General features: G+C 36.6%; 1 protein-coding gene across 4 annotated transcripts in view; it reads right to left on the reverse strand.

Annotated features, from left to right (window-relative positions):
- Nucleotides 1-21,042, reverse strand: part of grik4 (glutamate receptor, ionotropic, kainate 4) — a 464,566-nt gene that overhangs the window by 22,399 nt on the left and 421,125 nt on the right. For all 4 annotated transcript variants that reach the window (XM_067450733.1, XM_067450732.1, XM_067450734.1 and 1 more), the window contains 2 exons: nucleotides 15,787-15,894; nucleotides 7,480-7,683 (listed from right to left, as the gene is read on the reverse strand). In XM_067450733.1, coding sequence (XP_067306834.1) covers nucleotides 7,480-7,683; nucleotides 15,787-15,894 — 312 coding nt within the window. The remainder of the gene's footprint in view (nucleotides 1-7,479; nucleotides 7,684-15,786; nucleotides 15,895-21,042) is intronic.

Raw genomic sequence — 21,042 nt, forward strand, 5'->3', positions numbered from 1 at the left:
TGTACAAGAGTTTCCACAACATTATAAAGCATGACCAACATGGCCCCTTTGGGACTGAGTACACATTTAAGGACTTAAGCTACATGTGGTAAACTCAAACATTTTTACTTACAGTAAGCATGCAAACAGATAAGCTGGCTAAACTAGCATAACAAATATATGTTACTACATATAATTAAAGACTTTGAGAGATGTAGGCTGTTATATTATTCATAACATTCATATTACTATCATATTTACATAGGACTCTTTGAATCTAGTTGTAAAAGGGTATATGATAATAACGATCCTGCATTAAATCCAACATAATAACTGTATATGTCAAATGTGTTATACTTATCCACAGATGTATTTATTTATGATCTAGATCTGGTTTTCATACCATTTACATTATGTTAACATTTAAATCAAACTAAAGATTCACCATGTTTTTTGCTTACACCATGAAATTACAGTATTTATATTACCATGTCAGGAAAGTATTTATATTGTACACTAAATTAAAATGTTCAAAAATACACTGGAGTTGATTTTACTTTTATTTATGTATTATTTTATTCTTAATTTTTAAATCAGGGTTCTAATATATATATATATATATATATATATATATATATATATATATATATATATATATATATATATATATATATATATATATATATAATTTGAAATATTTTTAATTTTAAAGTCACTTGCATAGTTAATTTAATTTTATATGGAAAAATATTTTGGTCCCACTTTATATTAGGCCTTAACTACTATGTACTTACATAAACTAGGTATGTACTATGTACTTACTTAACTACAATGTACTTACACAGTGTACTTATTGTGTTCAAATTGTATTGCAAAACACTTTTGCTGATATTGAGGTGGGATATGGGTAGAGTTAGGGACAGGTGTGGTGGTATGGGTAAGTTTAAGGGGACCCACTTTATATTAGGTGGCCTTTAACATTTTAATTAATAATTTGATACAATGCACTTATTGTGTACTTACATGTTTTTTCATTGTACTAACATTTAAAAAAAAATACCTGCATGTAATTATAGGTCTGTAATTAATTTCTGTAGTTACATTTGTAATTACACAGTTGGCACTTCCCTTACACCTAACCCTGTCCTTAAACTTACCGACAAACCACACCTGTCCCTAACTCTACCCGTAACCCACCTCAATATCAGCAAAGGTGTTTTGCAATACAATTTGAACACAGTAATTACATTGTACTTATTTTTTGATGTAAGTACATAGTACTTAAGGCCACCTAATATAAAGTGGGGCCTTTTTTAAATAGCAGGTACTTTTTTAAGTACAATGCAAAAACGTTTGTGTATACAATAAGTGCATTGTATCAAATGACTACATTAAGGCCACCTAATATCAAGCAAACATTATATTTATTAACTTAAACTTAACTATACTAAAATATCAGTTTAAAGGTAGGGTAGGTAGGAATGATCTAAACACTTTTGTCCAAATTTGTTTAAACTTTCTTTATATGGCAATACATAATTAAAATAATTATGAAAAAGAGAATATAAAAATCGAGTGACTCTAGACTTTTTAATCTGCAATAAACACCGCTCATTATTTTAGTTCGGGACGAAACAAATGATTGACTTGGGCGACCGTCACTCTCTCTCGCTACCATGGCAACCACCGCTTTCGTTACAGGATCTGCCCACACATGCGCGCACCCCCAGGAAGAGCAAAAGCAAATGTACAGTGCCGGGTTTTGCAGTCAGTGAAGGCAAACAATGCAAAAAAAAGGAAGACAGTAGGCCTACATGTAAAGGCAATGCACATAAAGTCTTTGGATAAACAAAGAAATCAAACGTGAGTAAATATCAGCATGTCTTTCCAACTGAGGGACCTCAAGGGGCTGAAAAAGGACTCATTGCTGGCTGTATTTCTGCTGGACAGGAAATCTTTTATACATTTTTCAATTGATGTTTTTATGAAGCACATATTACTAGCACACGTAGCTGCCTAATATAGCATAACATTACTTAGCATAAAGTTACAATATTATACACTTAGCCATAGAGATGAAAACTACTCAATATGTTTAGCTCAAGTTGATCGCTGTTGTGTTGAATTTCGCAAAATTTAACTTTAGATAACCAAATGCATGTGTAAAAACTAGTACACCGCATCCAGGAACTTTTTTTTTAGAACTAAGTTAGCTTTAACTACTACTAATCAACAATGCTTTCATCATGGAAACTCTTACATGCAAAACACAGTATATGTTATGAATCTTACACGAAATTCATCTTCATTACAGTATAACTGATGTTAATGGAAAAACATGTATCGATGCTACTCGTTTTCTTTGCCTTATAAATATAACTAGCTTGTTACCGAATCAAACAAAAATATATTTTAAACTTTACCAGTACCGGTATTCTAGCTTGATAGTGAGTACTAAAAGACATCTTATTTGTTTATATTCATACTGATAAAGATAGATTTTTTTATTACATGTGATTCTGACATGATGTCACTACATGCACTCCGCTCGTCTGAGGTAAATAATGCGTCTTCCAGCTGAGCGGCCGGTGAACCGTGTTCTTGTGTTTTGGAAAGAGCCCAGAAGGGAGAAGGTGGAGTGAATGGAAATAATGAGCTGTCTTTAAAACAATCGTGAGGTCTACAGACACTAATTTTTTATACTTTCTTTTTCAGAGTACTTACATTTTAATTATTTATTGATATATATAAAGAATGTTTAAACAAATTTGGGAAAAAAAGTTTTTTAACCAATTCTTACCTACCCTACCTTTAAGTTACTGATAATTCAAGTGTGCAAGTGCAAGTGAAACAATATACCATATAGTATTTTAAAAATGAGGAAATTAATTTTGTGGCTAAATATGTGGCTACAATAAACTAAAATAAAAAAAAAATTAAATAATACAATAAAATGATCTAAAATTTCACATACACACTCTGGGGACATCAGAGACTTATTTTGCATTTTGTATAAAGGGGCATGACAGGTGCCCTTTAAAGCTCTCATGATATCATGTTTCTTGGCTCATTTTGACCTGTTCATTGAATCAGAGAGTTGTTGACATGAGAACAGCTGCAATCCGATCAGTCCGATTCACAAATTAATTTTTCAGTTTGTTTTGTAAACCAATTCATCAGGTTCTTTAGAAAGGATCAACTCATTCGCGAATCGGACATCGCTCTTGTCTCAGAAGGGGTGGAGATTTCTTCAGTTGGAAATAATGAGCAACAATATGATTTAATGGAACGAAGTGGAGTAAAAGTAAAAGTTTACCAAAATAAATTAATTGAAAAATTTACTTAAGTACAGTAAAGAAGTAAAAATACTTGTATTTGTTTGTCCACCATTGAAATCTACACCCATGTTTTTAAGTAATAAATAACAGGCTAAAGCATTACAAAAAAGACCCTCATGAGAACCAAAAGTCTGCTGTCAGAACCATACACTGTAAAAAAAAATATGGACGTAGTGTCCGTGATGTCACCCATAGGATTCTGATAAGCTGTTTTGAAGCGTAAAGTAGAGACGAGCTGGCCGTAGTCATCTTGGCAATGCGTCATTGTGTGTTTAATGTTTAAATTACTTCTGTATTGGCTTCAAGAGAAATTAGGGGAGGTTGCTGCTTGGTCAGAATGAAGAAGCGCTCTTCATCTCCTTCAGTTTCCCCCCATCACCCTCTACTGTCTACAGACACTATAGCATACAATTAGACTCATTGGGCACTCTCAAGGTCAGCTGTATAGAGCATGCTTTGAGAGAACAAATTGAGACAATAATAAGATTAGGCACTTCTTTCTTTATTTCACTAATGGCTTTGCCCTCCATTAGCTCGTGGAATTAAGACCGATAACTTCTCAAAGCATTCTCGTTTTTGTATGGGAGAACATAGGCTACAGAGAAATGTTCTGGTTTATGACCCTTTCCCCTGGAAATATATGAATATCGCCGTGGCCTTTTTGTTCATTTCCGAAAATTTACTTTGCTCCCTGCGGTGCCTGCCAAAAAATGGACCAATAAATCAGCAGCACGCCGTAAAGCTGCAACTGTTTTTAAATAAAAAACATTTCCACCGAAAAGGGCAAGCGTTTGCGGCTAAACAGAATTTGCAGCATGCAAGGTTTCCATCTCATCAACAGGATGTTAGTGGCTGTTAGAATGGGAATAATACTCTTTACGCTTCACCAATTCTTTTTAAATACATCTGTGTGTGTCTGTTATGTGATCAGATGGGCTAATTGAAATTCATTAGGACGAGGGAACTGTAACTGGGTTGGAGGCATAAACATGAATATTGTTGGTTAATCTGCATCACCTGTTTGGATGCAAGTAAAACAACTTTTAGTCTGGCTTTAAGGCTTCCTTTAATTAATTATTGAAATGAACATTTGAGAATGAATAATTCCAGGCCAAAACAACAAGAAGCTTGTTGTTTCATTCTGTATATTCCGTACAGCAGAACTGGTGTGCTTTGAATGTAATTAAATGGAAACTGTCCATGTGCCAATATATCCAGGGGTTAAATTGGGATATTGGAGTTGGGGAACCTTTTAAAACCTGGCGGTGATTCTGGTAAACTATGACAAGCTACCCGGACACACCAAGTGGCAATAATGATTTGTCCTTGTTTTAGCAAAGCCATTCCATTAGCATCTTTTAATGTGTACTGTATACATTGATATATTACAAATAGTAACAACGGTAAACTGCTTTAAGTTGTATATATATTTTTAATCATGAACATTTTTAAAGGTGCAGTATGTAATATGAACAACTAGCGGTTGAAATGAGTACTGCAGTCCAAATTCTAAATATTAAAGAGAGTTATTTTCTCCGCCCCCTCCTCCTCAGACTCGACCCTCACGTGGGTTGCAAGATTGAGACTACATAATAGGAATGAGCACAACCAAAAGCAGGACGTGACAAGCCTTACATTGTAAGTAAAATATACAGTTTAAATGGTTTTATTGCTGAGCAGGAAGAATCTGTGATCTCTGAACCATTTTCTTTGCTGGCTTCCATGGCTTCAAAATGCTGTTTTCTCTGCCAACTGGCAACCCGTGGCATCAAAATACTATTGGATAAATTGGCAGTAGGCGGTGATTGAACAGACCAAAACAAAAACAGACGTTCTCACCTGGAATGCACACCTCAAAAAGAAAAAAAAAGAAAAACTGGCAGTAGCATTGTTTTTCAGAGAAAATAACTTTTAATAGCATGTTTCCTAAATATCTGCAAACATATTATAGTATTTTATGCTTTAATTTATTATTTAAGGCGAGACACGGCAGGTGAAAACATCGTTTTTTCATGGAGTGGTCAATTTTGAGATTTTGGGCCAGTTTGTTCCTTTAACATGTAAGCTTTCATATCAAAATAAAAAATATGTCAACATTAAACATTAATGTGGTTAATTCACTATATTTTGTCAACTTGCGCCTTTAGATTTCTACCCGAAATCATCAAAAGTTAATCTAACGCGAGCTCCCGTGCTGTATCATTGTTAAGCTTTCACTGCTGTGTATGAGACTATCTAATCCAAATATGGGCATTTCCTTTGTAGAACTAACCAACCGCAAAAGTTTGTAGCCAAAAATCACATCTGATTGGCCGATGTGAATTTCACACTACGTCATACGTGCCGCCGCTTCCTTGTGTATTCTCCGCCTACGAGAAAATGCAGACAACGGCGAAATCAGCTCTTAAACATTCACAGAAAGGATAAAGTAGCAAGAGATGATAAAAAGAAAGTAAACAACTACAGATTAGATGATGAAACCCTGTCAGAATTAGATTCAAATAGTTACATATGGACATACAGCAAACAGGGACAGTTTTTGCTGTTTTTGTGAATGTTATGTGTGTTTGTTAAGGTAGTTCTCTTCCTCATAAGGCTTTTTCTATTGATAATTTATTAATTTATTAATTCACATGTGTTTTAAATGTTATACACTGCTGATATAAATGAAGTGAATATATATATATATATATATATATATATATATATATATATATATATATATATATATATATATATATATATATATATATATATATATTGTTTTTAGGTTGGGGGAAATGTATGCAATTATTTTTTTTAAATAAAATACATACAGCACCTTTAGAGTACACTACTGTCAAAAGTTTAGGGTCAGTACATAAATACTACTAAAAAATATACTTTTATTTAGCAAAGTTTGATAAAAAAAAATGAGAGCAAAGACAAGCTGTTACAAAATATTTATATTTCAAATAAATGCTGTTCTTTTGAATCCTGAAAAAAGTATTACTGTTTCACAAAAATATTAAGCAGCAAATCACCATATTAGAATGATTTCTGAAGGATCATATGACACTGGGATAATGATGCTGAAAATTCCACTTTGCCATCACAGGAATAAATTATATTTTAAATATATAAAAGTAGAAAACTTCTTTCAAATTGCAATCATATTTTACATTATTACCAACAATTATAATATTACAAACACACACACACACAAAATCTCATAGACCCCAAACTAATTTAAATAACAAATCTAAAAAAGGTCAAAAGTTAATTTCTTTATAAAATTAGCAAGCTAATAGTTTAGCCTAATTTAGCTTTTCAAAGCACCGAAAAAAAAAAAAAAATTCAGCATTTGGTTACTAGCTTAGACTAGCGTAACATTCCACATTTTTGCCATGTTCGAAATCGCCCCCTACACCCTCACTCCCTATTCCCCATGACTCCACTAGTCCACTGGAGTGAATGAAAACGAGTGAGTGAATTCAGACACTGAGTATGCTGGAAGGGCTGCCCATTGTGCATAGTTTCTGCTTGCAGTTTAATAATTATTTGAAACATAGCAGCTCCAGTAGTAATGAAAATATTCATCTTGAACTCTGCCATGGAAACTAGCATGTATAAAAACCATAATTAAACAATTAAATAATCAATTGAAAAGGAATTTATACCTGTATGATATTACACTGCATCAGCACGGTTTAGAAAATGGATGATTGATTCAGCTGAGGGCGCTATCTCCTGGCGAGATGCAGGACTCTCACAGTGCATTATAGGTATTCTCAAGCCATACATCAGTTTTACACTTTTGCAGTGCATTGTGCATTCAATAACGTCCACTATGGTTTCCGACACCACTACAAATGGCTGTCCCTAATAGTCTAATAATGTCCTCTAATAGTGCTCTATTTAAGGGTATGGGGGGCAATTTCGGACACAGCCTTAATATTTTTGGTTAATTAAATATGTATGTAAAGTGCACTTTTTAGAATGTTTAGTACAGCACTATTTACACTACAAAACCTCATAGAATGGTGTAAAAGAAAAGCTTTTTTTGTTTAGCTACAACAACACACTATGATTTTGATTAGGCAGTGAAGAAGGGAGATAATGCATGACACCAGAAACCAGTTTAACCCATGAGTATAAAATTTTTCCTTGTGATGTCACTCACCCTGCTGATGAGCTCTCCCACCATACCCGTCCAGGTGCCATTGGCGCCCGGCACCCCGTACACTCCATCCCCAACTAGCCGAAGACGGTACTTGAACTTCAGGATATCTGCCAACTCCTTCAGCATGTCCACGCAGAAGCCCTCGTAGCGCTCGTTCCCTTCTAGTTCCTGGTGATTGGCTCTCAGCATTACATACGGGTTCTCCTGTAAAGACATCATTGGCTTCACTGTATCAATTGGCACAATTTTGCATCAATTTTGTGTGACAAAAGATTGAATGAGTTGGCAATCATCCTAGAGCTATGTTTCCATCCAAAGTTGTGAAATTAATTTAATTGAACTTAATTGTGAAAAACTGGAAAATTGCATAAAACATCTGCGAATAAAGCACCATTTCAATCTAATAAAAAATGGAAGTTGCAACCTGGGAAACACTGTAGCTCTTTTTTCCTACACAATAAATTACATGCCTCAGAGCATGCAGATGAAAAGCAATAACAAATGCTGTCATTTTATCTTGCGTTCATGCCTGATGTTTGGGAATTCTAACGTTTGAGACAGTTCAGGAAGGTAATTATACTTTATAAACTATTATTTGATGAGTGACTTTGGCTCAGGCCTTTCAGAATGATTAAAACAATGAGGCTGGTCCGCTGGTTAGTCCAGTTTATTCAATCATATGATCTTTTGAGGCAAAGGCACAAGTTTTTTGTTATGAAATGAGGAAATTATTTGTAAAATTGTAGTTAATGTCCATATTTTCTTATTTAAAATGATCCTTTTCACTTAAGCAAAACTGATTTTTATGAATGCTTTAATATTAGGATCTTAAGAGCAATGTCTAATTCCTAAAATTGGAAGGAAACACAGTTTGGACACATGGGCGCTCTGTTATTAATGTGAGCCCTACAAAAGATCAAGTTCCAAATTTACGGTTTGTTTTCTGATGCTGCCCAAAGATTGAGCAGATTTATGAGGCAATCTGTGGTCCAAATAAAGGCTTCGTAAACATTTCATCCTACCATCATTCAATAAACATTTGCTGTGCTCCCTATTATATATTGATATACAGATGCTTTGCTGGTGTGCAGTTGGTCGAGTATGTCACTGCCATTTTCAAACACTTTGCATACATTTAACAGAACAGTGTAAAAGTCACTACAGAATGAAACTAGCCATATAAAAGCTTTTCAAAATCACTTAAAAAAAAAAAGTCAAATGTGTTGCAGCAAGAAAGACACTAAAATGGGTCTTGTACTTAAGATTTGTTTAGCGCAGACTGGTCGACTGGTGAGTGTGTTTCATTTTCACCAGTGAATCTGACTCGCTCCACTCCGATGCTTTGAGTGGCAATCTGAAGAGCTGACGAGACTTTTCAGTCTTTCGCATCGCCATGGCAACACTTTCTTCTTCTTTTTTTTTACCTGCTTGTCTGGTCCTGCATCCCTGATTTTTGATGTGCCCGGTGGCCACGCTCCAGCTGGCCTGAGTATAGCAACAGCTGGGTCTTGCGGCCTATCAGACGAGGGGAAACGTCAATGGCCATGTTCCGACACTTCAAATAAACCTGTATCCTATTAATACGAGCCGCTCGTATGCATCCAAATAACACGATAACCGTCCTTTCACCTCATTTGTATGTCCATAAAAGCCGCACGCTGTATTTGCAGATGGATGTTCGCACCTTGGACCTGACGGCGCAAACGGTGAAATCCCATATTGCCATAGCACAAAGAGGAGCCGCTTTGGCCCAGAGTCTGACACTCTATAAATGCAAATCCTTCCATTTTGTTCATTAACTCGTTGAATCATCCACGCATGTTACCGTCATGCCCTGTGCTGACACCGCTGTGGTGGTTATGCAGAAAAGCACAATATAAATGCAAATTTTCATCGCTTACAGCCTGCTGGAGGCACTCAAGTATTGCAGCCGGACACTTTCTCTCAAGCTAGGCTTATTAAAGAGCAGCATTTCATGGGCCAGTTGCATATTAGACAGACGGTTTCAAAGAACGCAAGCAAGCTAATAAACAAACCTTCTAGATTCAATTAATGGGTCTACGCACTGGGCGAGAGAAATTATCGGTTTTGGGTCATTACGTGTTGCCCATTATGGCCAACTAGCCTCTGGTCTGATTGATGATTGAGTCGAAGAAAAGGGAGGGATTTCACATTTATGCGTCATAATCCATTATTAGCAGAATCTATGAAAAGATGGAGGAAAAGGATTTGTGGAAGAGGAAGTTAACTGTACACACACAAGCCCTGGCATTGCCATCTATATGAGAAAAGGAGCTCTGGCATAAATCACGATTATAGCAAAGCTAAAAATGGTCAAAAACATTTCCCATTCTTTATGTTTTCAGTTAGCAAGCAAACAGATTAGCCTTTTAAATTACATCACATTATATTACTGAAGCTAATCATGCTCAAAATAAAAAAATGTTCCCCTTATTATGCTTTTAAATTACGTTTAACATAATATTACAAAAGCTAGAAATTGTTGAGTCAAACTCAACAATTTTTTTGTGTTTTCAGTGAGTGAGCAAGCTATACCTTAACCTTTTAAATTACATGTACCAGCTTAAAATACCAAACCTAAAAATGTTTAAATAAACAATTTCTACTCATTTTCTTCAGTTTAGCTAACATATTTCAAAATTATATATCCCATAATATTACAGAAGGTACACAATGGTCAAATTGAGCCAGATTGCTTTCTTTGTTTTCAGTTAAGCTTTAGATATCAGGGTAACATCTTAGCTTTTTTTATATTACATATCACATAATGCTACTAAAATAAGCAATACATAAAATTGCTATTTAAACTGTTCCTTTTCTTTGTGTTTTCAGCTAGCCTCTAGTCCGACAGATGATTGAGTGACAGAAAACACAGTGACTACATTTTTACATTTCATTGTTAGCAAAACTTATGGAAAGAGGGAGAAAGCGATTGAGGAAGACCAGCGAGGTTAACTGTGAACACACAGGACCGGTCCTGGCATATCGCCATCAATCTCAGGATTGGAGCTCGGGCATCAATCAGCTGAGTGAGCGCTGTTATCAGGCCAAGCAATCCTCTCTTGCGAGCTTGAATGGTTCTATAAAATCTGTGGGTCACATCAGAGAAAGAAACTTTCCGTTTAATAGCGCAGACAGTGAGATTAAGGGCACTTTGAGTGTCAAGCCTGCCAAATGCAACATTCCTCACCAGTCTGGGATCTGCAGCAGATTTGATTCTATTTGTTTTCTTGGAAGGCTGTCAGCTGATGAAATCCATTTTACAAATATAACTTGGCGGCAGTCTGGTTTGGTGTGTTTGGAAAACAAACACATTAAAGTCAATCTTACTTCAAATCAAATTTCAAAGCTTTTTGTTCAGAAAGTGAAGAAAAATTGAAATTGTGTGTTAGCATTTCTCAGACATTCCCAAAAAATTGAGTGAGGTTGGTAACTGACTGGCCCACGACTCCCTCTTTGATTCATTTATGTCTCTCTTGATATTTTTTATGGCTTACAGGGGGTGAATGAGAATAAAGATCGTCCAGACAGAACCAGCTTTGCGATCACAGAAACAGAAATTGGTCACAGAGGAGGCACATTACATGAAGATAGCGCCTCACATTTGATATTTATGAACATTTCCAATTGCTGTGCGAATAAAGGCTATCTGCTTTTTTTTGAACACAATAAAAGTTGCCTGTCCACTGAAGATGGCGTGCCTGAGGTTTCATCATGAAATGGTATCTGCAATTGTATTTCTCCATGTTTTTTGAAAGAGCACTTTACCGCAATTATTGATTACATTGAGCATCAATTCAGCTGCTGAATGTGAGGACTCTCTTTTCTTTAAGATGCAGTGATACAGCATCCACTCCATATCACATTATTGAGATGATATTGTACCTATACAGATTAATAATACTTAGCTCTTCATTTAAAAAAAAAAGTGCTCTCAGAGGCAGTATAGGTAGGTAAAGGCTCACTAAACAAGACTTTTCTTGAGGATTCAATTCAAGCATAATGTGGCTCTTGAAAAACACTGCAGATAGCATCACAGAAAGATGATTTAATAGAGTGAACGGAAAGTGAACCCAGTTTCTGAGACAAAACAATATGTACAGTATTTGAGCTTAGAAAAGAAAAAAAGTCCTAGCGAGAGCTTTATCTGAGTAGGAAAGAGGTCTCTGAAGGCAAAGCATATCAAATCCACATCAAATGACAGCAAACAAAGGTTGAAAAAGTATTAAACGCAAATAAAACAATAACATCCTCCTGTATTCGCACACACGGTGTGTTGTTTTAATATTAGAATCACTAAGGGAATTATGCAAATCAGGCATTAACTGTGTCAGGTACACTGAGTAAACCTTATACCAACTCATATAGTGCTTACAGAGATGCACAGCGGGAGGTTTGTGAAAAGAAGCGGATGAATTACCGCAAATATATATTTACAAACTAAATGTTAATCGTGTGATTAATCGTGATCAATTGATTTGAATACACACACACACACACACACACACACACACACACACACACACACACACACACACACACACACACACACACACACACACACACATGTTTGTCTATGTGGTTTACAGGGACTCTCCATAGGCGTAATGGTTTTTATACTGTACAAACCGTATTTTCTATCCCCTTACATTGCCCCTGCCCCTAAACCTACCCATCACAGGAAACATTCTGCATTTTTACTTTCTCAAAAAAACATCATTTAGTATGTTTTTAAGGCCATTTGAATTATGAGGACATTTGATATGTCCTCATAAACCACATTTATAGTGTAATACCAGTGTAATACCCATGTAGTTATACAATTTTGTGTCCTCATAAACCACATAAACAGGCTCACACACACACACACACACACACACACACACACACACACACACACACACACACACACACACACACACACACACACACGTTTGTTTTTGTGAAATGTGGGGACATTCCATAAGCGCAATGGTTTTTATACTGTACAAACCATATTTTCTATCCCCCTACACAGGAAAAATTCTGCATTTTTACTTTTTGAAAAAAAAAAAAAAAAACTCATCTTGTATGATTTATAAGCATTTTCAAATATGGGGACATGACCAATGTCCTCATATTTCACCCTCACCTTGTAATACCTATGTCATACCCATGTCATTATACACATTTGAGTCCTCATATTTACAACCCTCATCCACCAACCCACACACACTATATATAGGCAGCAAGTAAACATTTTGTCTTGTCAGAGTTGATGTGTTAGAAAAAGGAAAAATGGGAAAGCGTAAGGATTTGAGCAAGGACTTTTGACAAGCGCCACATTGTGATGGCTAGACGACTGGGTCCAAGCATCTCCAAAACTTCAGCTCTTGTGGGGTGTTCCCGGACTGTAGTGGTCAGTATTTATCAAAAGTGGTCCAAGGAAACTCACTGGTGCACGTGGGGAGCAAAGTCTGGCCCGTGTGGTCCGATCAAGCAGATCAATACAGCTACTGTAGCTCAAACTGCTCAAGAAGTTAATGCTGGTTATGATAGAAATGTGTCAGAATACACATTGCATTGTGGTTTGTTGCATATGGGGCTGCATAACCGCAGACCGGGCGGTTAGTGTCATGCTGACCCCTGTCCACTGCCGGAAGCGCCAACAGTGGGCATGTGAGCTTCAGAACTGGACCACAGAGCAAAGGAAGAAGGTGGCCTGGTATGATGAATCACGTTTTCTTTTACATCAAGTGGATGGCCAGGTGCGTGTCTGTAGGGAACACATGGTATCAGGATGCACTATGGGAAGAAGGCAAGCTGGCGGTGGTAGTGTGATGCTTTGGGCAATGTTCTGCTAGGAATGGGATATTTCTTTGAAACGTATCACCGACCTAAGCATTGTTCCAGACCATGCACACCCTTTCATGGAAACTGTTTTCCCTGGTGGCTGTGACCGCTTTCAGGAGGAATGTACCCTGCCACAAAGTTAAAATGGTTCAGGAATGAGGAGCACAATAATGAGTTGGAGGTGTTGACTTGGCCTCCAAATTCCCCAGATCTCAATCCAATCGAGCATCTGTGGGATGTGTTGAACAAACAAGTCTGATCCATGGATGCCCCACCTTGCAACTCGCAGGAATTAAAAGATCTGCTGCTAACAGGTTTCAGATACCACAGAACACTTTCAGAGGTCTAGTGGAGTCTATGCCTTTATGGGTCAGGGCTGTCTTGGCAGAAAAAGGGGGACCAACACCATATTAGGGCCATTATTTGGCTCTATGTATATATATACTGTATATACACATACGTATACGAATTATATATTTTTTTTTATAAAAGCAGAGGGCTAAAATAAGCCTACAAAATGGCCTTTTATTTCATAATTATGGCAGTTTTTCAATGTAATAATCCTAACATTAAAAGTGGACTTTAACATTATAAAATAATTAATGACCCATTTAAACACACATTATTCCTCACAGCTAAAAGAATTATTGCCATATAAAGGTCAGAAATAATTTAGCATTATTAATAGAAGTTAACTCGTATATTTGAGGTAAAGAGTGTTCATATCATATCATATTAAATGTAATATTATGTCTTTACCAAGTCTACCGATGGCCATTAACAAGTCTATCAATGGTAGAGTAATAAAAAAATAAAAATCAAAAGGCACATTTGATGTAGTCTGTGAGTTATAAAAGCAATGTAAAAATGTTACAAACAAACATGAGATATGTGTTCTCAATCAAAGCAGTGAAGCTCTGGCTCCCTCTGCACATGATATAAAGCCAGAGACATCAAGAGCAACTACAAAAAGCCACAGAACAGTTTAGACAGCTTTACCACAGCAAGCCGAACCAGCTCTAATATACTGTCTATCCTTACAAAATTGTTAGATCTAGCCCATATCACCAGGGTAAAATTCAATCTGTGTGTTTGTGTGTGTGCTGTAACTCGAGCAATGACAAAAAAGCTCAGAGCTGTAATGAAAACGCTGGTGGAATGGTCCACAGGTGCTGAGTTCTGCAGCATGTTTTCAACTGTGCTGCGTTTACTCAGATAAAGCAGACTTTGCAATCAGCCGGTGATGAATGGGCCGTGATAGAGCTGAAATTGCTCTTCGGTGGCTCTTTAATGCGGCCAAAGTCTTTGTATATCTTTAAAGAGGAATAAACACATGGTGCAAACGTCTCTCCAGTTCTCCTAGCTGCAACACCAAGCACATTAACAATAAAAGATCTGAGAGAAACTAATCGTTCCACCTGTATTCCACCAGTTCCTTTAGTCAGACACACACACACACACACACACACACACACACACACACACAGTCTCCCAGATATAATCATCTCTATTTCACTTACGGCACAGCAGTTTGTTTTAAAAAAACCTGCTGAAAACACCATATGTTGTGTTGGATGCTGGTGCGCTAACATTCCCACCAGACTTTTAAACAAACTGTAACTAAGGAATACTCTGAGTTAATTCAAACTTCAATCTGGCATGAAATTACAATTGTAATCATCTTTTCTTCCCTATTGTAATGTATACCCAAGTAAAATGGCTTCTCGAACAATACAACAACTATGTAGGGCGGGACTTGATTTTGTTCATCAAGAGTTGGTTGATTGATAAGTGATCTGTGACAGGTTTCTGGATGGAAGTGAATACTGTTCCAAGACTTTTCTTCTCACCCAATACCACTGGTGAAGTTTTAATGATTATATTTGTCTTCTCAGCAGTTCTTAATCAATGCTCATCATATCATTCATCAGGTATACATTGTGACTTAAGAAGATTTCTCTCAAGGCCATTTTACACCAGCTATGTATTGCTTTTCGAGTGCTTATTCACCTTGCATGGCCTCTCTCATTCTCAATCGCTTTATTCCTCTCTCTTTTTTAGTGAAGGATGACCCTGCCAGATATGCAACATCCGGCCTAAGGCTGCTGAGAGCCTTTTTTTCTCAGCACTATACAGTGTACGAGAAGATGAGAAAATTGCCCCCAGATAACAGCCTAGCGGATTACATCTTCAATTGGTGGTTGCTGCTCCAGGACATGCTATCACACGCATACTTGTTAGCTTCCACACATCTCAGAGGAGAAGAGTCTTTATTTAGATCAGTGGTGAACCCTGAGGTAATTAGAGACTAGACAGACAGTTTCTGGAAGCTAAAAAGAGACTCCCTCAAAAAGGAGCAACTATAAGCAAGGGGGTGTGTATAAAACTCTTGGCTAAATCATTAGGGTGTGTTCTCTATGAGGAATGTGGACCAGAGTAGAAGACAGGACTTACCAGGATGGTTGTTATTGTGAGAGTGGTGTTGAATAGTGTGTCTGTCACGTTAAGTGATGGAAGCTTCCTCTCCATAGACAGTCCCTGCTCTGAATGCCACTGACCGATCTGTAGGAGAAACACACTGAGAGTTATTCTAAGCCTTCAAGGTAACTATGTGTAGCAGAAGATCCAATAACATGAAAAGAGCAACCATTAAGCCTTAATGGAATAGTTCACCCAAAGTGAGAGTTCTCTCACCATTTACTCACCACCAAGTTGTTTCAGAAAGAGATATTAGACTGCAAAGCTCACAAAAATAAACAAACAAGCAATATGAAAGCATCACAAAATAAGTCCATATGACCCATGCATTATATTTAATGTCTTCTGAAACCATAGTTTCACATTTTGTGTGAGGCACAGACCAACTTTTAATTAATTATGAATTCAATTTGCATATATTCAAACATGCACTTCAAAGTGTGCCCTGCTAGTTTTGACAATGATGTCGAACGACACTGGTTCTTGCATACCTCATTACTGCAACAGTTTGAAAATATGTGCACATAAAATTTCCCAGTTAATATGTAAAATGTCGCTTGTTCCTTAGAAAATCACTTTTATATGGCTACAGAGAACTTGCAATAATATTTAAGAAAAAAGTTCACAAGTTCAATATGTCAATATTTGATTTCCAGGGGCATTTTTTATTTATTATCGCTTTTCATATTGAAAAAATTGAAAAACAAAAAACTATTTGTTTTAAAACAAAACTCCCCTTATAATCACTGATGTTCTCTACATTGTAAAATGAAAATATTAATTATGCTACTTATATTGTATCTGTACTTTGATGCATGATGAGAGAATTTGCTAATGTGAGCGTGCACTCTGTACAAAACTCCGGCATTTTCAGCAGTGACTAATCTAAATGCCTCTGATTGGCCATTGCATTCATAAGCTTTAACAGAAACCTGTGTGATTGTTATAATGCAAAAAAAAAGACATAAAAAGAAATCGGATGCAACATGATGAGCCCATCTAAATGAATGCCACAATCAACACCTTTCATTAATGTTCACATTGTTACCAACAATCATAATAGATTTCGTTTTTGTAGTTGCATTGTTTTGCCCCATTATCTTCAATTGGTTTTTGCATAAAACTACCTCAGTGAGACTTTATAATATTCCACCTAGTCTACATGAAGAGGGAAGGACTTATGCGTACTACACAAGGACATTTCTTTTTTATCTTGAACAAGGACATGTATGCAATGCAATGGCACACTATTATTATTTATGCTGTATTTAACTTATATTTACATTTAACTTTTTTATTGTAAAATTTTAAATGATTTATTTCGAGTTGATTTTGGAGCTGGAGTTGTTTTTAGATATTAATATTGTACATATTTAAAGTGTTTTTATTTTATTTTATTTTTTTATTGAAGTATCTGTTTTCCTTTTTATTTCTTCTAATTACAGCTTTTCATTGCATGGTGCAAACCTTATTCAGTGCATATGACAAACATTTTTTTATTTATTTTTTTTTTTAGATTTTTTTGAAACAGTTGGGAGCGTTTTGGTGGCATTTTTGCCCCAAGCCCATGTTAATTTTAAATACTACAAATGAGTCAAAAATACTATGTTTATGGTACTTTTATAAATAAATAAAAATCACTTTTAAGCATAACATTCCCAGTTCCTATTCACTTTCATATTAAAAAGAGTGCCCTGATTAAAAAAAAAAAATCACAGAAGAAATACATTCATACGGGTAAGAAACATAAAGGGGATTAAATAATGACAATTTTAGTTCTTGCAAGAACTATTCCTTTAAGACTCAATGTCAGGTGGAGGAGAATGCGGAAGAGAGCTTGTCGACACACACACAGACACTTTAAAGGAAGTGGCGAAGGGACATGTGCTCAATCAGAGATGCAACAGAATGCATTCATTAACTCAATTACACCCCAATCCTCTGAAGCGAGCCAATGTCCTCATTATCATTCCGGTTTTGGCTGGCACCCCTCTGCTAGACCGCCTATATGGGGGCCACAGTGTCTTTAATAGGAGGCTGAGTCTCCACCCAGCACACATGGCAGTCCTAAATCAACCATCATTTTTATTTTTTATTATAATTACAAAGCTGCATGGTTCATTGGGCCTCCTGCACGAAGTGTTCTGCAGAGGTGCCGCTCTATTTATCTTCCCTTCGCTACCTGATCCCCAGCGTTTCTGTATACCCAAACGACACAGGGGAGGATGCTGCAGCACTGCGCTGGATCTAAAATTACCTGCTCTCTGAGATATGAAGGTGTCAAGGGTTACAAACAGGGGAGAAAGTGCACCACAGGACGTTTTTTTTTCCAGCTTTTTTTGTTCCAAGTGAATGTATTGAAGCAAAAAGAATCTAGTGTTATTAAGGACTTTTTTTTGGGTGCTACAGCCAGAGAACGAGGAACATTTCCCCAGATCCTGGGTCACCTTGCATGAAATATTCCTAGAAGCAAGGGCAAAATACATCTGCTTTAGGTTGACTTTAATGTTGCACAGAAGAGCAGCTGCTCAAGACTGCTCTGATCCTCACGAGATCGCAAAATGCTGAGGATAATCCTTTTGTAAATGGCTCAACCTGTTTCTCAAAGCACATTGTGAAAAAAAAAAATCGTATTCATTACTTTTGCCTTGTTTTCCAGTTGAATAAATCCTGAATACAACATATATTTTCTTGAGAAGCAAAAAGGATGGAAGATATTAAGATGTGCTTTCAGAGAACATCTCTGATACAAGTTTTTGTTAACTCATTTGCATTTCTTTTTTAAGCGTAAATCTAACAACATTTAGTAATGGTTATGCTAAAATAAAATAAAAACTATTTGACAATGGAATAGCAAAAATAAGCTTAATTCTAAAATATTCTCTCAGAACAAAGAATTTCTTTTTAAAGAACACATCTAGAAAAATTATGTAACATAAAAAACAAAAACAAATAAATATATATAAAAAAGTCTATTGTTTTGGTTTTATTTCATGTTCATGTTTCAAGTTCTTATTTTGTTATGTTCAATGTCATGTTTCCTGTTGTCATGTGATTCCATTGTGCCCTCATGCGCTTCCTTGTCATGTGTTCTATGTTATCATGTTCTGATTGGTTCATTGTTTGATCATTGTTCACAGGTGTCCCTTGTCTTATCATCAGTAGTCTGTGTATTTAAACCCTCATGTTTGCCATGCATCTTTGTCTATGTCTTTGTAAATGTAACCCACTGTTGGTCAATATCATGTCATGTCAATAAGTTACAAAATAACGGCAACATTTTCCTACTTACATGTGATGTGTATAGTTACATTGTGTACTAAGATAATGGAAAATGAAAATTTGCGATTTTTTTAGACCGATATGGCTAGGAACTATACTCTCATTATAGCGTAATAGTTCAGTAACTTTACTGCCATACCACTGGTGCAGTGACGCAATGATATTATTACGCAGAGCCTGAAAATAGTCCCCAGCATGCTCTCTGTGCAAGTAGGTTGTCACGATGGTTATGTTGACGGAAGTTAGCCTATTTGGACCAATGGTATGGCAGGAAAGTTCCTGATTATATGCAGGAATGAGAGTAGTTCCTAGCCATATCGGTCTAAAAAATTGCAAATTTTCATTTTCCGTCAGCCTTAGTACACAATGTAACTATACACAACATATAAATAGGAAAATGTTGGTGTTATTTTGTCACTTATTCACAGTAGGCTAGATGGAGCAAATTACCTCCAGTCTTTGTGCTAAGCTAGGCTAGCGGTGGGTGCATCAACAGAGTTATGGAACCCACAGAGATGAGAATGGTATGTATGAACTTATCTAACTCTGGGGGACACAGTGAATAAGCTAAAGTCGGCAAGTTCCTTTAAACTGCACTTGAGTTCATCTTTAATCTTGTCTCCAGTGGATTCCCTCTGTTACAGGGAAAAATAAAATAAAATGTATATATTTTTTAAAAACAAGTCTTAATGTCTTAATTATAATAATAATAAACAGTATTCTTTCTGAAGTAAATTAATCTTGTGTAGAGAATATTGGAAAACAAAGTTAAAGGCAGTAAACATAGTAAGAAAGGAGAAAGTAAGAAAGCAAGAACACCTAGAATCAAAGCGTTCCTCTGAGAATATGATCAAAAGATCCAGCTTTCTATTTCGCCTTCTCGTCTCTGTGGTAGAGATACCACCTTACTCGTACAAATGAAATCCAGCGGCAGCCAAACAGCCTTGATGGCTCTGTGGAATCAGAAATATGTGAATGTGATGAGGAGCAGGGCTAAAAAGAACCCAAAGCTCCAAACCATTTCAACTGAGAGAGGGTGAAATATCAAGAACAATTAGGATTTATTAGGAGAGACATTAAGAAAAGAGAGGAGGAGGACGTGTAGGCAGTGAATGCAGTCAGGGACAGTGAGGGACTGTGCAGTAAAGCTGTGGGCAGGAAGAGAGTCTGGATATCTTCCAATAGGGAGGTACTGCTCTGAGAGAAGCTATCTACTCAGCACAAACAGCTTTGACAAACATAAAGAACAAAACATGCCTAGAGTGGAAAACGAGTACACACACACACACACACACACACACACACACACACACACACACACACACACACACACACACACACACACACACACACACACAAATGCGCGCGCTCACACGCAAACACACACACACAATTAAATAAATACATCTTCAATCCTTCTTCCAAAACGTTTTTGTCTTAGTGAATCCGACCCAGATTCACTATTATGGTGACTAAGGGTAGCCTATTTTATTATAAACAGGATGGTTTTCACAGGAAATTGCATACAAACATCACTTGCCCGTTGTGTCTCGTCATATCAGTAAAAAAAACTGAGAAAATTTGCTCTGGTTACTTTAACGTGAATGGCGTGGGAGTGGCATAGGTTAGTTGTCACAACAAGTGATAAAGGTTGAAATGGAACACTCTCCAACCTCCGGGTACATTGTGGTCATAAAGGGATGGACATGGTCAGAAACAATGCTCAGGTAAGCCGTGGTATTTAAACAATGCCCAACTGGCATTAAGGGGCCTAAAGTGTGCCACTTTCCTTGTTTTGAAAAACATCCCCCACACCATTACACCACCACCACCAACCTGCACATTGGTAGCAAGGCACGATGGATCCATGTTCTCAATCTGTTTATGCCAAATTCTGACTCTACCATCTGAATGTCTCAACAGAAATCAAGACTCATCAGACCAGGCAAC

Source organism: Pseudorasbora parva, chromosome 8 (assembly GCF_024679245.1).
Source record: "Pseudorasbora parva isolate DD20220531a chromosome 8, ASM2467924v1, whole genome shotgun sequence".
Taxonomy (NCBI): domain Eukaryota; kingdom Metazoa; phylum Chordata; class Actinopteri; order Cypriniformes; family Gobionidae; genus Pseudorasbora; species Pseudorasbora parva.